Genomic DNA, 17,495 nt, shown 5'->3' with positions numbered 1-17,495 from the left:
AAATGCCCTAATAATAATATGTGTGTAGCACGATCTAAAAATCACATGAATTAGTTTATTTTCTAATTGCAACTCCTCTACAGGATAGGGTAGGATCATCACCCTCATTTTACCAGTAACAAAAAGGAAGCGTGACGAAGTAAAATGATTACCATTTTAGGGAAGGGAGAGTAAAGAAGAACAATGTAAACAAATTCTACAACTATCTGTTACTTGAAATTGGCCTCACAATCAGTGATATTTTCCAAATTTGCAAAACCAATTTCAATTCCTCCAAAACAGGAAATATGTACTTAGTAAGACCCTATCATATAGATTAAAATAGACTAAAGGCTAAATTTTTTTTCCCTTTAACCTTTCTCTCCCAAGTCTACACAGTAAAAGTCTGATGTAACACATCTTCATTGGCATTCTCATTCCATGGTTCTAAATTTTAATAATTTGTTTTTTTAAAAGGATAATTTACAACTCTTGAAATATTTTCACCAATTTCAATCTTTAACATCTGTGGTCTCATAGCAGACAATTGGAAAAAGAAATCTGGAGGTCACATACCAGGGAGTGGGTGAGACCCGAAGTACCTAAAAAAGGATTAAGTCGCTAGACACAATCCTGCTTTTACGAGATGATCAAACAATAAAGCCTGTCTGGTGATATCATTCCTCTAAACTGCTTCTCATTGGCTGAACAAGCAGGTCACTTGTCCCTGGAAAGCTTCCTTTCCCCACAACCCAGCTGCCAGCGCCCATTTTAAGCTCTTCAACAAGAACCCTGATATATTATGACTTTCCCCCTGGCTCTAGAGAATAGAAAGGAATTCATGAAACTGTGCCTTAAAACATTCAGAAAGGAAACAGAATGAAGGAATCCCTAAGAAGCAGACAGCCTGTTTGCAGGCAGATATGCCTTGTGTGGAGAGATAAGGGAACCCTTAGCCTTCTTTCATAAAAATACACCATGTCAGCAGAATCCTTTTTCCTTTTAACAAAGCATCAGCAGCACTGCCTACCCATGAGAGAGACAGAGGAGACAGAGGCACAGGGACTCTCCCTTCAAGAAATTCACCCATCCCACCTCCTTGCCCCCACTGTCTTTGAGAATTATTTTCAAAGATCAATATGGGTCTATACTGAGCTAGCTATACTCAGCCTCTAAATGGGTGGTGAAGAAAACGTTCCCCAACGTCTTTTTTAACCCATAAAATAAGCAATCAGAATGGAGAGGCTCCTCTGGGCAGACCTGCCCCTGGCCGTTGCAGGGCTGGGCAAGAGTACAAATAGAAGACCCTGGCCCCCCAATCTACCTTTCTTTTACCACTTCAAGAGGCCTTGTACACAGAAGTTCAAGCTAATACACCCAGGTTCCGAAAACATCCCTCTCAAGCAGTGACCCTTAGTCAACCCAGAACCCAGGAAAGCAGACATCAGGGGTGGGGTCTAATAGCTTGATCCGTGTTTGGGAGAAAGAACTAGAAAGAGGCTCTACAGGCCTTAGAAGCAGGTTCAGGACATTTCATCAGGTAATTCTGAGGTCCTGAGTACTTGGAAAGTGGTCTAGAAGGGGATAGGCATGGCTAAAGGAAGGGCTCTTTAAAATATGGAACACAGGGCAGAGGCACAGGGTTGTCTAGGTCTAAGGTGGTATTGATTATCATATCTATTTGTTTGCATAGGGCGGTCATCAGCCAAAAGGAAATTAGAACTCAGGTTTCAGAGACAGCTGTTCTGTGGTAGAACAGAACAGCTGTCTCTGAAACCTGAGTTCTAATTGAGAAGTGGATCGGAATAATAACAAAAGGCAGGATAATTCAAACCTCGTAGACATTTGGTTCTATAAGCAGCCAGATTCTACTATGTCAGTCCTTGGTGCAAGCACTGTGAGTGGTGAAGAAGTGAGTTTCTCTTGATACTGTTGTTCTCCACCTCCATCTCACCCACTGCATTCCAAGAACATGAAATTCAATGTGAGCGTATCTTATGTACTCTTTCCTCCCCCAAGAGAATGTAGAATAAAAAGAGACAAGTGCTATGTTGTAACACCCACTCCTCAGTTCAATCAATCTGTGGAAATGTGGGATGCTTCACAAAAGCCAACTCGTAGGGATAAGTTATCATAAAGTCAAAGAAAAAACAAAATGGTTTACATTTAAAGCTATTCTTTACTCTCCAAAACACTTCCATATGCTTTTCCATTGGCATTTCAGAATAAATCTAAAAAGCTGTATTTTCCCACTTTACAGATGAGGAAATGGCTGGTGGAAATCGAATGAAGAACTGCAAAATCACAGAGCTCACACTCTTTCACTGGCATTTCACAACAGCAAAATAACTACAGAGTACTGTATTCTCACTTCGTAATGGAGAAAAACAGTTCTGTAGATGTTAAACAATATCCCCAAAATTACAGAGCTAGTTAATGACAAAACCAGGATCAGAAAGATCTAAATGAAAGATTAAAAGTATACAACAGGAGAGGTTGGTATCAAGAATACATGCGAAAATACATTAGGGATTCCCATAAATAAGAAAAAGACAAGCACAAAAGAAATCCCAAAAAAGGACTTGAACGTAACCAAAATGTGAAATGGCTAATAAACACATGAAAAAAATGTTTTTTAAAAAGCTCAAATTACTTAAGATCATTTTATACATCATACTGAAAAAAAGTTTTGATTTGATAATATCAAGTGATGTGGAACTTTGGGGAAATTACAGACTTTCATATGTTGCTGGTATAAAATTATAAAGCTACGCTAAAATCACATGCCTAGTAAGTCCATTTCTCTCTCCTCTTGGGAAACACTAGCACATGTGTCAAGGAGGCACGCACAAAAATATATATTGCAGCACTCTTCATAGTGAAAAACTGGAAACATCCTAAGCACCCATCAATAGTGGATTGATAAACTATGGAATTAACAAAATATGGAGTATAAAATACCAAATAAGAATGAAGTAGATCTGTTTGTACATGAATACAAGACAAGTCATAATGATGAAAAAGAAAAAAACTTGCAAAATGATATATACTATAAATACCATTTTAAAAAAATACAAAAAACTTATTTTCTATGGGTGACACATATGTGTAAAAGACTAGAAAAACAAAGACTGGAGGGACTGGTATCAGGGTTTGTAGTAGGAAGAGTCTTAGACTATCTACATGTAGCCCTACTATCTAATTAAGATTTGGTATACAGAATAGAAAGGAAGGAGAAAGGAAGGACAGACCTAGGGCTTCTGTTTCGAGCGTCTCTCTCCATGAGTTTGCCTAAATGTTAAGTACCGTCACACTGTTTTCACGTGTGCAGTGAAAACAAATGAATCGGCACGTAAAAGAGAGAGTACTTTACCTGGTGTTCATGTGCAGATTTCAGTGAGTTTGAAATCCCCAAAACTATATGCAAAATTTGCAATGTACATGCAGTTGTCTAGAGAAAAAGACATTTGCTTTCCTCAGAGTCCCAAAAAAGTTTAAACTTCCTATAGTTTAAAGAGAATTGCACAGAGAAAAGAAACCCAGGTTCCATTCCTAGTTCTGCTACTAACTGCTGTGTGAGCTTCGGAAAGTCATTTTATACCTCTCAGTTGTTTCTCAAATTGTAAATGAAGAAAATGGGACAAACCAAAAACTACAAATTTTTGGTGGGCAGCCTACAGGACCTTTAGGCTTTGAGAGTGTTGTCCCACACAGCATACTGGGAATTCTTAAATTAGATGCTAATTTAAAAATCAGAAGATATAACAATAAAGATTTCTAGCTTCTTTTGAAAATCTGAAAGGTATGATTGTATTGGGCTCCCTCCCATTCCCACCTAGCAGCACCTGGCTGAAGTTGAGTAGCAGCTATCCACTTTAGGCAAGGCAAGCTCTCTCCAGTCTGCCAGAGTTACTCTGGCTTGCTTCTTTCATTTACATTACCTTTCTGGTCCCTGTAGACATTTGAAGTTGCTATCTCTGGAAGCAACTCTCTCTCAAAGTGTGTGTTTGTTTACCTCTAAGGGTCCTTGTATTTCAACACCAAGAAAGTTGAAGTATCTTTCTTCATAGAGGTTCACAATATCTCATAGACACATTTCCATCCATTTACTCCAAAATATAGGAATAATATAGTTCATTCTGATGTAAACACCCTTTGAAAAATGGACAAGGGTTAATTAAAAACAAAGGTGGAATGTGGAAGGTCAAAATGGCATCACAACAAGAACTATTTCTTTACAACCAGTCTCTGTACTTTTATGGGAGTCACTTTACTTTAATGCCAATAACCAATGTGCACCAAAAGAAAAGTCCTGTGTCAGTAGAAATGTAATTATGTCACTTAAATATCCTCAACTGGCTCCTAAGTATTGAATTCTATATTACAAAGAATCAGAAGATGTTGAGTTCAGAAAGAATACTGGCTGTCTATTTTATTTTTTTCCTGTCCTGCTGGCCTTGTGCTGGTACCATGGTTTAAAAAAAAATCAACTCAACTTTCTGTCATTTTTACAAACAGGTTTTGTTTAGGAAAAACAATGGAAATAGTGGAAAAAGAGGGGAAGATAGAATGGATGAGAAATCCTCCTAGGGAATCAAATTAGAAAGCAAAGCCTTGTCAAAAGGATAGAGAACTAAATTTTAGTATAACCATGCCACATACAAAAATTCCTTACCACCTTTTTCACATTATTCAACTTTAAATCCACTATGTTAGGCAACTATCTTTATATAGTTGCTCAGATCCAAAATCATTTTTGGGCCCAAGAAAACCCATCGCCAAGTCTTTTTAGATCTAACTCTAAAACATATGCCATATCCAACTACTCTTCACCATCTCCACTACTCCCTAGTTCAAGCAACATTACTGCTCCCACTCCTGCTACCCTACAGTCCATTCTCCACAAAGGAATCAGAGTGAAATTTTAAGAACATAAATCACTTATTCCCTTGCATAAAGTCTATGGCTACTCAAAAGAAAATCTAAAATCCTTATTATGGCCTACTTGGTAATCTGACTTTATCTACTACTCCTCCACCCTCCCACCCTTATTACATTCTGGCCATCCTTTGTATCCCTCGGTAAGTTTGTTCCACCTCAGAGCCTCTATATTCACTATTCCCTCCACCTAGACCACTATGCCTCCAGATCTTGCCATCACTGGCTCTAACTATACTCAGGTCACTTCCTCAAAAAAGTCCTTTCAGATTCTTAAACAGCCTCTCTCATTCCCCCATCCCAGTCACTCTCTTTCTCTTTAACCTAGTTTGTTATTTATAGTACTTATCATTATTTGAAATATTCACTTTTTAACTTGTTTATGCCTGTTTTGCTCATACAATGAGACCAGAGACAGAATTGTTTATTGTTAAATTTCCTACTGCTCAAATTACTCTACCTGATTGAACAAACAGATCAAAGCAAAAAAATATATATTATGCTACTAACTTAAAACAATATACAAAATATATTTATATATTTAATATTTATAATATTTATTTAATAAAAAATTTATATATTTCTCTACCTCAAAGAATTGTGGTAAAAATTTAATGAGATAATTTGAAGTTTATACTACAGAATCTGGCCTATAAGCTCTCAATAAATTTTAGTTATCATTGTTATTATTATTATTAAATGAATAACAATATATTGAGCAACTACTAAGTATCAAGTACTGAGCTAGAGAAGTTCCTAATGGGAAAAAATGAACAAAACAATGTGTTACTAATCAATATACTATGTAAAATATACAGGAAGAAAACTTCAGTAAAAGGGAAAGAACAGTTTTAGAATGTTCAGAAAATATGTATCAATTAAATATCTTCGTATAGATAGTAAACATCAGGAGAGTATGTATACAACTTTGAAAGGTTCAACGTAAGTGGGGAGAATTAAGTAAGAATAGAGGCAAAATGGGATGGTGGAAAGAACATGTACTTTGGAGCCAGACCTAGTCCTTCCTCTTATTAGATAGGCGACCTTCTGCAAAGTGCCTATCAGTTTCTTCATCTGAGAATCATAATACATAGCTTATTGTGGAAGTTGTATTGAGATCAAAGGAAAAAAATGAATGAAAAGTACCTGACCTAAAACCACTCAATAACTATTACTATTCCAATCTCTGCAAAGAACCTCAAAATTCAATAGCAGATAAGAGTTCCTAGATTCTTAGTTTTATAACCTCAACTGAAGGTTAGCATTTTCATTTTTCATACACATGAAGTCAGAGTCTACCGCTCAACACAAGTTGTACCCTGCCAGGGTTCACACAGACCCGAAGTACAGAGAGAAGAACAGCAGGGATGCGTATTAACATCTCTCCCCATGATTGCCTACTGGAAAGAAAATGGAGGCGCATTTCTAACCAGAAAGTAAAGGGTATATTGCCCCTGCATCCCTTCTGCTTCTATAAAAACTTCCCACAGTTCAGAACGTAAAACAGAATCTAAAGAGGACAACAAGCAAGACTTATGAACCTAAAATTAGACCTACCAGCTGTGTTTTGGTTAGCTAGTGCATAAGGCACCAGCAGGACACTGAAATATACAGGAGCCTCTTCTCTGAAGACAAGTTTTTCACTAACCTATCTACCCACCAGAATAGAGCAAGCAGAAGGAGAAGGAGCAGAAGGAGAGGGGGCTGAATAGTTTTCACCCAAAGAAACTTGGTATCCAGAACTTCTACTGCTGCCAGACTGACTGGTCTGGCATTGAACTCAGAATAGAACCTCAGATGGCTCTATAACAGTAATAAGAATAAGAGCCAATTGCTGACGGCTTATTATATCCCAGGCATTGTGCTAAGCTCTTTACATGTATGATCTTGTTTGTTCCTCACTATAATCCAATGAGGAGAAACAATTATTATACTCATGTTACAGATGAGGAAACCAAGACTCAAGGAGGCTGAGTGAATTATCCAACATGGCACAGCCAATAAGTAACAGAGCCAGGACTCAACTCCATAGATTGCAAAGACTTTGCAAGACTGCTTGGTCTTTCATATTCATTCTCCCATTTTTCCTTAGTAAGAGACCTCAGATTTACTAGATACAATGTAGTCTGTGGCGGGGGGGGGGGGGACTATTTCCCAGCCTCCCTTGCAACTAGATGAGGCCACGGTACTGAATTCTGGCCAAAGACGCACAAGAAGCAATGTGTGCAACTTCTGGAGGATTCTCTCAAAATAGAGGTGTGTGCCCTTCTTCACTTTCCTATGCTTGTTGTCCTGAACTCAAACGTGCTAGCTACACCTCCAGCAGTCCGTGACTTGGATTACACCCTAAGGATGACAGAGTGGAGTTGGAAAGAACCTATATTCTTGAAAACATCATGGTTCTTCCATACCAGCTTTAGGCTGCCTACATCCAGACTTCTTTCACACAAGAGAGAAATAAATACCTATCTTGTTTTGATTAGCTGTTACTTTCGATTTTTCCAAATTATTTCATTATTTTAGATGCAGTTGAACTGATGTAATCATTGATATACTAAATCACTATGCAATAGTCTCAAGTTCTTCATTGATCCCCCAAAACTAGATGAGACTATACTTTGTATCATAAATTTAACAAATATTTCGTGTATGTCTACTATCCAACAGGCACTGTGCTAGGTGCTGGGAATACAGAGAATAACAGCATACAATCTTAACTCGAGTAGATTTTATAATCCACTCAGGATACAGACATATAAAGAAATAACATTGGCAGTATACTGTATTTAGTGCTATAATAATGGTGTACAGCTGTTGCTATGGGAACACAGAGGCGGGTTATCTAACAGTCTGTATCTACCTGGTAAAATCCTATCCATCTTTGAACACCACACACACACGAACACCACCTCCTCCAAGAAATCTTGTACTTCTAACACACACACACAAAGACAAAAGACTATCTTTCCTATTAGACTATAAGCTTCCTGATGTCAGGAACCATTCTTTATTCTTCTCAGTAGGTCACGCAGCTCACCATAAGTACTTCAAAATTATTCAGAGAAATATAATTAACTTAAAATATAAGTCTTTGACATTAAAGCAAACTATATGCTATAGTTTGAACATATAATAAATATTTTCTCTAATATTCTATATAAGTTAAAAGCAGATTACTCTGCTGTTTGATCAAAAACAAGCTAAACACATCTGAAAGTGAGTTTTATAATTAAATATTCAACGAGACTAATCTAGCACATTATAATGAACATCAGAGTCACTGCCCATATGGTTATTTGCCATAAATTATGGATTGAGCCTTTTAGTATATTTGGAGGATTTTGTCTGCTTGTTTTTTTCATTTATTCATTTTCAACATCTGAAAATGGCATCAATATTGATTTTTCCCACGATACCATGTTGACTTGATCCCTATTATAGACACACACACACATATATGATTTAAGTCTCCCAGGGCCAGAGTTCTGTTTTTCACCCCACTCTCATCTCTATCCCACATATCCAGACTAAAGGTTTTGTTCTATCCATTCTCTGTCTATACTTTGTCCCCTCTTCTGAGCATCCTTTCTGCCACACAAGTTTAGCTACTGGCTCTGGATATAAAAACAACCAACAGAAACAGAAGCATGAAACTGAGCTTGTCACTCCAGACTGAAGGGTAACTTTAAGCGAAAGCACACTGAGCACTGACACAGATCAATCTCTAGCTTCTCAGTCTTAGGTCAGATGCAAGGGAAGAGAAAAGGTGGGTACAACAGACAGGCAGGGCAAATTCCATGTTGTGGGCTATGGTTAAGAAAAGCTGGTGTCACAGGCATATAGTCCTTTATCCTCAGAGGAGATAAGCCTGCTGCATTACCAACCTTACCATTAAAAGTAATGTCTAATAGTATAAAATGCCTATTAACCCATTCTATTTTGATTAAAAGGTCAGGGACGAGAAAAAGAGGGCACTGGATTCTTGAGAGAAGGAGCAAGGAAAGCTTGGACCTTTATTTTCAAGTCAGCTATTAAGCTATTCAGATCCCTGGCTAAGCTCTGCTATTTTCCAACTGTATGACCCCAGATCAACCATTTGATCTCCTATGCTTCAGTTTCCTTCTTTTATAAAATAGAGATAATAATAAAATGTACATCTATAGTTGTTATGCGTATTGAATAAGTTAATATGTGCAAAGTCTTTAAAACAATGACTGGCACATAATATTACATGAGTGCTAGCTATTAATAATATTAAGCATTTTTCAAGAATCAAGCTATACTCAAAAGTTGACCAGTGAATAAAGCAAGGCAAGGAGACATTTCTCAGGCTAGTGCATAAAGCGTTCCATGATCATTGTTCATGGGACACCACATAAAAGACAGTCAGAGACAGAAGTACCAGACAACTTCATGTTCTCTGTCTCCCAGATCCCTGGTCTCCCAGGTATCAACAGTAATAACTCACCTTGATAGTATGTACCCTTATGTCTGTAGTTTTCCTCCCTCGAACCAGTAACTCTAGACTAATCGTGAGATGAACACAACACAAATCCCAATAGAGGAAATTTTACAAAATATACTTAACCATCCCCAGAGATTTGATTTAATTGGCTGGGGTAGGGCAAATCACAGGTATTTTCTAATCACTCTTTCATGACTATGACATATTGTCTTAGTACATGGTACTATCTGAAATAACTCTACCTATCCTTCTCCCCAGCTAAAGGGTTAAACTTCATAAAAGCTAGTGCCCAGAGATGAGGAATCCCAGAACTGCAGGCCTCATATAAACTTTCCATAGGACCACATGGGGTGGCTCCAACTGACACCAAACCATTTCCTTTATCTTAGTCTTATAGCTTGTGTCTTATTCTATACTAACAAGTAACACTAACTGAACCACTGTGTAGAAAATGCTTTATGGTTTTATTAGAAGATGCCCCAAATCCTTTTGGACAAGAATAAAAAATATAACTCGGTACCTTACAATAGACCTTCAACCTTCTACCTCCCTACCAGAGCTGCTTCTTTATGAGCTGGTTAAAGAGCTAGAGCAACTGACCACTGGGATACAGCTGCAGCACACCTCCACCTCCCTCTAGAATGACAGCTGTTTTGAGCATATGCTTTTATCTTCCCAACCACCCTGCTACAGTGCCCCTTATCAGCTCCCCACTGTAGTTGTTCCCAATGTCACTTAACGTTTTTCCACCCAAATTTCCATCTTAAAAGCACACTCAAGGTCAAGGAGTATGGCTTCAAAATCTTTGGGTCTTTCCATAACAAAACCGTATTAAGAACTCCACAAATGCTCCTAAGTAGCTGTTGAATTCTGCCAACCATTCTTCCTTTGGCATTTTAAAAGACTCCACCTTTTCTTCAGGTGATCATAGAGTGAACTAGATAAGGGCATGAGCCATTACTGGGCAACGAAATCAATTTGATAGAGAATCCTGAATTTTTTTGTAACAGAATACAATAGAACACATCATATGCAGTAAGGTAAACAGTGTTCTATTTGAGCTATTTAAAAGTATACCTCTGTGTGTGTGTGTGTGTGTGTGTGTGTGTATAAACGAGGTCACGATATTAAATATATTTCCCCTACTGTAGGTTATGTATCAAATAATTTTCTAAGCTACTATTCTAGAGTTATAAGTATATCTAATTGCACTTTACTATTCAACAAAAAGATTCATTAAATGCAACTATGAATACAAATTCCTTAGATGACATAAGAATTTTCACATGAATAAATCAACCTCCTTTGTCAGACCCAATGACCTACTTTCAGGGCCAGAAATTATGTTCACAGTAAGAGAAACCTGCATATCTGAGAAGTTATGACCCAGATGAGAGGTCATAATTTGGGCTAAGTAACTATATTTAGGGATAAAGCTAGAACACAGGCTCAATTCAAATTTGGACCCACAAAATCTTTTGGAGACCAAACCTTCTGGAGCCAAACTGGAAATGCAGCACAGGAAGAAAACTTCAAAAGTCACTTTAGTTACCAAGAGTTAACACTGTCCTTTCCAAGTGTTCCCCTTAGTTCTTTTGGCCTAGCCTTCGGGTTGCCTCCGCCCCAATCACCTCTTGCTTTCCAGTCACCCTGGCTCTCTGGACTACTCTGAAGTTTGCTTTAAGCGTCAGAAGCCATTGGCAACAATTTGGCCTTCTACCAGCAATATCAGCCACTCAAAAACATTGTACAAACTGAACTCTAAACTTGTATGTTTAATTAGATTCCTTATAGTAATATAATAAAAACAACAGCTATATTACAATGTCTTTAGCATTGTTAAGCATCGTATCACAAACTAAGTCATTTATTCTCACAAACATCCTATTTTATCTTATTTTCTAACTTTACACCTATTTTAGAGCTATACAAACAAGGCCAAACTGTTACATAACTTAGCCAAGGTCAAAAAGCAAGTAGCAGAGCTAGGATGCTTCCTGGCCCTCTCTAATCACACATTGCGTTTTATTTTTTCTTTATAACACTTATTACATGTTTATTTGCTAATTTGTTCTTTTCTCTTTCCTTCTAATACAATGCAAGTTCCAGTAAAAGTAAGGACTTTTTCTATTTTTCTTACTGCTATATCCCCAGTGCTTAGAAAGCACCAGCCCTTGAAGTACTTTAAGAATGAACCAAAGAATGAATGAACACAGTATAACAAAGATCCTCTTCTCTCATCATCATCACACTTTTAATATTCCAAGATACTTACTCTCTTGCCAATAAGCAAATGTACATTGTCCTCGAAACATTTGAAACCAGAGTTGAACTCAAGCTAATTAAAGCTATATCCAAGCTCTGACCAAGCTCAAACCCTTGATGGATCAAAATGATCAGCCTCTCATCCTAGCTGCCTAACAGAACAAATGGCATGCCCTTTCTGAAAGGGAAAAAATATTGTTCTAGTGTCTACAGTTCTTTTAGACACAATGTCTAGTACTGGATGAAAGATTAATGATATGAAAAAAAATATCACAAACCTATGGTAACAGAAAACATGTTCACACAGGGATATACTAATAAATCAACAGTACAGAATAAAAGAGCTAAGAAACACATTCACAAATGTATAGGCACTTAATATATGACAGGTGGCATAGCAGATGTGTGAAGAAAGGAAAGGCTTTTCAATAAATGCTGCTAGAGCAACTGACTGTTGGGGGGGAATGAAATTGAGCCCCTACTTCCACTACACGAAAATCAATACTAAGTGGAACAAGACAAGAAAAGCTCTAACAATAAAGAAAATTACTGATAAATTCTACCACATTAAAATGAAGAACTTCTATTCGAGGCACAATTTTTTAAAAAGTAAAGAAAAAGAGAAAACAGTAGATGACGACTAAGTATAAACAACTAAGAAGTCAGGACAAATATATATATATATATATATATATATATATATATATATATATATATATATATATATTCCTATATGTATGTTCATGAGAAAAAGATAGACAATCCAACAGAAAAGTGAGCAAAAGACCTGAATAGGCACTTCAAAAGAAGAAAAACAAAAGATATTCAAAGTCATCAGTAACTAGAGGAAAGGAAATTTAAATCAAAAGAAGATTACATATCAAAAAAACTGACAAAAATTAAAAATTCTGTAATGGAAAGCATTGGTGAAGACACAGAGCAACAAGAACTCTCAAACACTTCATACTGATGCAAATTAGTACAGCCACTTTGGAAAAACAACTGGCACTATCTAGTTCTATTAAAGAGGTGCACAGTCTATGGCCCAACAATCACACTCTTAGGTTTATATTCCATTTAAATATATGCAGATGTGCACCTGGAGACATGAACAAGAATGTTTATGCCAACATTGTTTATAATAGCCAGAAGCTCCAGAATCTGGAAATCAGATGTTCATTACTGACAGAATAGGTAATCTGTGGCATACTCATAAAATGGAATGCTATACAACAATGAAAATGAACCACCACCACCTACCAGATGAATCTCACAAACACAATGTTGAATAAAATGAAGCAAGACCTCAAACAGTACATGATAACAAAATGATATCAACTGTGTCAAGTGTTTAGAAATGCATAGGCATGTGGTAAAAGTATAAAGATAAGCAAGAAAAACATTGTAAGTCAAGATAATGGCTACTTATGAGAAAGGGACATGGTTATAATTGGAAAAGGCATGGGCCTTCAATACTACTACTAATATTTTACTTCTTAACGTGGGAAGAGGTTACATCAGTAGTTACTTTATAATTGTTAGACTGTGCATATGTTTTTACACACTTTGTTTATTTTACAATAAAAAAGGGAAAATCTTAATACAGGGGGTTTTCATTATCAAAGTATTTGTTGTCTCGGTGCCAGCAAGGATGCTTTGGGAAACAAAAGCTGCCCTGACATTTACTAATGAAATGATCAGTTAATGAACCCGATCACTCCACTCAAAATTTTCTTCCCTCATTAACTCCAGCAGTTTCTCCCACTGATTGTAAACATCCACAACATAAATAAAAGGCAAATCATTTGCAAATTCATTGATTCAACTAACATCTATTAATGTCTATTACTTTCCAAGAACTTGTCTGGGAGACCAACAAGGCTCTAAATAAAGCCCTGGCCTTCCTACAAAAGATGAAGGACTTAGGAACCCCCACTCCCATCCCAATTTTGCCTCTACCTTCTCATCCTCCCTTCTAAACAAGTATCTAAGATGAAGAACCTAAAAGGAACTCAAGGCATACACAAAGTTGTTACCAAAAACCCAACCTTAGGTAATCTTACACTACAAAGGAACCACCAGGCTTCGAAGGATTCATTTGGCAAAATCAATTTCCACGTTTTCAAGTAGTCAAAGAGATTGCCTTATCAAGAGACCTAAGTCAAGGCACTAGTCTCTACGATGGTGATGCTGCAGGAATTGGCTTAGGCAGGGTCAAAACTCCTAAGGAATGCTTTACCTGGGATCTAGAGACCAGAGGCTTGCAATTTCCCAGAAACTGTATTTTATATATTTCTACATGTATTTTTCTCGCTTGATTCCAGAACTTTGATCTGATTCTATGAAGAGTTCAACCAAAAAGGTGAATAAAGCACTGCTCCCAAAGAGCTGAATATACTAGCTTTTTAGGGATATGATGAAAGTGAATGTGATCTCAACTACGCCACCTGAGTTGAAACCCAGGTGTCCTGACCTCTAGGTCTATGCTCTGAATACATTATACTTACTCTTAGTTCTTCGAAGGCTTCGTCTAGAGTGGAGAGTTGGTGGCCCTGGTGAGCCCCAATGACTGGACACAGGACACAGATGAGCTGCTTGTCTTCCTGGCAATACGTACTCAAATCGAGCCCATGGTCCGGACACTTCCTCTTGGCCACTCTCTCCGCTTCCATTTCTATTTCTGGGTCAAATTCACTTTCTGCCTCAGTTTCTCCCTCGGCCTCGGATTCTCCATCTTCATGGTTGTCTTCCTCCGCCTCGCTCTCTTGTTCATCCATTTCTTCCTCACTGTCTTCTTCACTCTCTTCGTCGCTCTCATCCTCACTCTCTTCCTCCGTCTCGCTCTCTTCTTCGGACTCACTGTCTTCCTCAGACTCGCTTTCCTCCCCCATCTCGACCTCTACGTCCCTCTCATTCTCCACCTTGGCCTCCACGTCTCCCTTCCCCTCGCCTTCCTGGGGGGCTCCTGAGGTCCAGGCCTGGGCAGAGCCGTGGACGTACTCGGCCAAGTGGTGCCCTGGGAATTTCTGCCTGTGCGCCTCTGCATGGCGGTGGCAGTAGCAGAACCCGCATTCTCGGCACACCTCCTCAGCCCCAGGAGCCTCGTCGGGCTCGCACTCGTCACACGTGCCGTCGTGCGGCAGTTCCTCGAAGGCCGCGCCCACTCCGGAGGCCATGTGGGTGCAGTGACGAGGCCCAAGCGTCTGGGGCTCAGTGCTCGCTGTCCGGCCTTGGCGCAGCCTCACACGTCCTCCTGCCCACGCGGTTCTCTCCTAGGGAATCGCCGCCCGCGTGGGCCGCGCGGTGTCCCAGAGCGGGCCTGGGGCCGCGGCGCCGCCGCTGCTGCACCGGGTAGCCCCTGCTCGAACGAGGAGCAGAGAGCCTTCCCGCCCGCTCTGCCGCTCGGCGCCCGCTGCGCTTCCTCGGGCGGCCGGGGCACTTCCGGCGCGGCGACCCGGCGCCCCCGTCGGCCCCCGCGCCGCGCTGCCCGCCCGGCCTCTCGCTACGCCGGCGAGATCGCGGCGCCGCGGCCCCCGCGCCGCCCCGGTTCCACTTTCCCTTTCCCAGTCAGGCGGCCTCCTTTCACTTCCTGAGTCATTTAAAGTGGCAATGGCCCTTTTCTGGCTTTCCCGTGGGGGCTCCGAATCGCCGGAAGCAGTGGGAGGATGCATGAGGCCTCCCGCACACTCTTGCGGTGGGAATTGGGCCCCGCCTCCCCCACGCCCTCCCCTGTAGGTGTCAACCTGACTTTTCAGGGCCACTGAGCAGGTGTACGTGTGTATTTCAGTCTCTCTCCTGACTAATTGTCACCTACCTTTCCAGGTCCCGCTGTTGAGTCCTCTGCAAGGTGCCAGGGCAGAGTGTTGTTTACCAGACTGAACATGACCACTTGGGATTTCCAGAGGACCCCAGAAGGGTTGTGTTTGTTCTGGACTTGGGGAATCTCAAAGTCAGGCTGAGCAAACAAACATTTTCTATCCAAAGCGATACTATATTTCGTCTATTTGCAAAGTCTGTTTGCATTCCTGCCTCCTAGGGGCTCAGAACCAATGTGGTGGCCACCTTTGCACCTTTTTCTGAGAGCTTGCCTTGAGTTTGGCTGAGATGTCAGGTGAGGTAGATGGAGAGAGACAGTGTTTATTGAATAAGAGTTTCAGTGTGCATTCATTTTTCCTTTATGTAAGAAGACAGTCTAGATTCAGATTGGGTTCCAAAGAAGGGGACAGAACTATTATTTATTAACCAATACTAAAGTGCCAAGAATCAGGCTGTATCTTTTTGTGGCTATTTACAAGCCAGTTTTGGAAGATCCACTGCCTGTGGGGGGCCCAAATCCTAATGTTACAACTTGTTGGCTTTGTAACCATGGAGAAGTTAATCATTCTGTTTCCCGCTTTTAAAAAAAATAAATAAATAGGTGTGTAAAGTGGAAATAATGGTGATACCTACTTCACGGGGCTGTTTTGTGGATGAAATGTAAAGGTGCCTGCATTTTAGATGTATTCACTACATTTTAACTGCTGTTATTGGCACAAATTATATTTAATGCACATTTTGAAAGATATTTTAAACATTTTTAACACATTGGGCATGCGGGGGCACTGCTGGTAGTGTAAGCAACCCCCCACCCATACCCCATATCTATGTCTCTCCGTGGAAGAGTTTTTGTTTTGTATTTGGAAGAAGAAAAGGGCATTTTGATCTAATTGAGGGGAGAGGCTGAAGTTGAGAAGAATGGAGGGGGATGGAATGGTGTCTGCTTTCCATTGATTCCTTTGAATAATTTTGAGTTAGGATTTCCAGATGAACTTCACAAAAATGCCAGGGGGTGGTATGGGATAAAAATCATTTAAAATAATTTTTAATATCTCCACATATGTATGCTTACTCTCTGTGTAGCTTTTGTCAGAGATTTAGTTTTTAGAAATCTTTTTTTCTTTAACCTCAGAACAATTCTATAGAATGTTGAAAGAAAAGTCGGAGGTTTGTTTTGTTTCAATTACATACACATTTGTATTTTTCTCTAGTTCATTTCTCTGGAAATTATTCCTATGTCTGCATTTGAAAAAAAGGATTGACGCACCATTCTTAAAAAAAAATTCAACAAATGTCAACTCAAACATCAACATTAATATACCTAACTATATCAATTTGTACCTTCCCAGGTTTAAAAGGAAATAGCTTTTATGAATATAATGTTATCATATTTAGAAAATATTTTTTCAACAAAAATAAAATGTTAATGTCTTGAATATTTGTGTCCAAAGTCACAATATTTGGTGGGGAGAAAGAGAGGGGTGTCTTTTGTTGTCATTGTTGTTATTAGTCTTAATTTCACTGACAGAAATTTAAATTATCATAAGGTGCAATTCAGTATCTGACATTTCACAATTCTTTTTTGAGTACTCTGATGAGAGGGTCTTAGTGGCAGAAATTGATGGAACTGTTAAAAAGGGACTTCATAAAGTTCTAGTGATAAGGTATGACAGACTCAGTGAGACAGAACTTCTGTACCTCCTCTACACTGAAATCAGAACGGTCTGATTCCCAGGAATTGGAATCTTTGGTAGCGCTCAAAGATTTAAAAAAAAAAAAAATCAAGCTTGTTATATTACTTTATTATTGTATAGAAAATTGCCTCAAAACATAGCAGCTTAAGACAATAAACATTTATTATCTCGCTCTTTCTGTGAGCCAAGAATATGGGACTGGCTTATCTGGGTGGTCTAACTCGGAGTCTCTTAAAAGATTTCAGTGAAGATGTTGGCTGGGGCTATAGCCACTTGAATGCTTGCTTGACTTACAGGATTTGCTTTGAAGATGGCTCACTCACATGGCTGTTGGCAAA

The 17,495-nt window shown here is 39.1% G+C and overlaps 1 protein-coding gene across 1 annotated transcript in view; it reads right to left on the bottom strand.

The window, feature by feature from the left end:
* The window catches only part of TRIM44 (tripartite motif containing 44), a 95,567-nt gene extending 80,307 nt beyond the window's left edge, over positions 1-15,260 (bottom strand). Inside the window, 2 exon segments of the mRNA XM_016123220.2 lie at positions 14,155-15,072; positions 15,075-15,260. Coding sequence (XP_015978706.2) covers positions 14,155-15,072; positions 15,075-15,245 — 1,089 coding nt within the window. The 5' untranslated portion in view covers positions 15,246-15,260.
* Positions 15,261-17,495: the final 2,235 nt, after the last annotated feature.

The sequence above is a fragment of the Rousettus aegyptiacus genome, unplaced genomic scaffold (assembly GCF_014176215.1).
Source record: "Rousettus aegyptiacus isolate mRouAeg1 unplaced genomic scaffold, mRouAeg1.p scaffold_m13_p_5, whole genome shotgun sequence".
Taxonomy (NCBI): Eukaryota; Metazoa; Chordata; class Mammalia; order Chiroptera; family Pteropodidae; genus Rousettus; species Rousettus aegyptiacus.
This window is presented reverse-complemented; position numbering and strand designations above follow the sequence as displayed.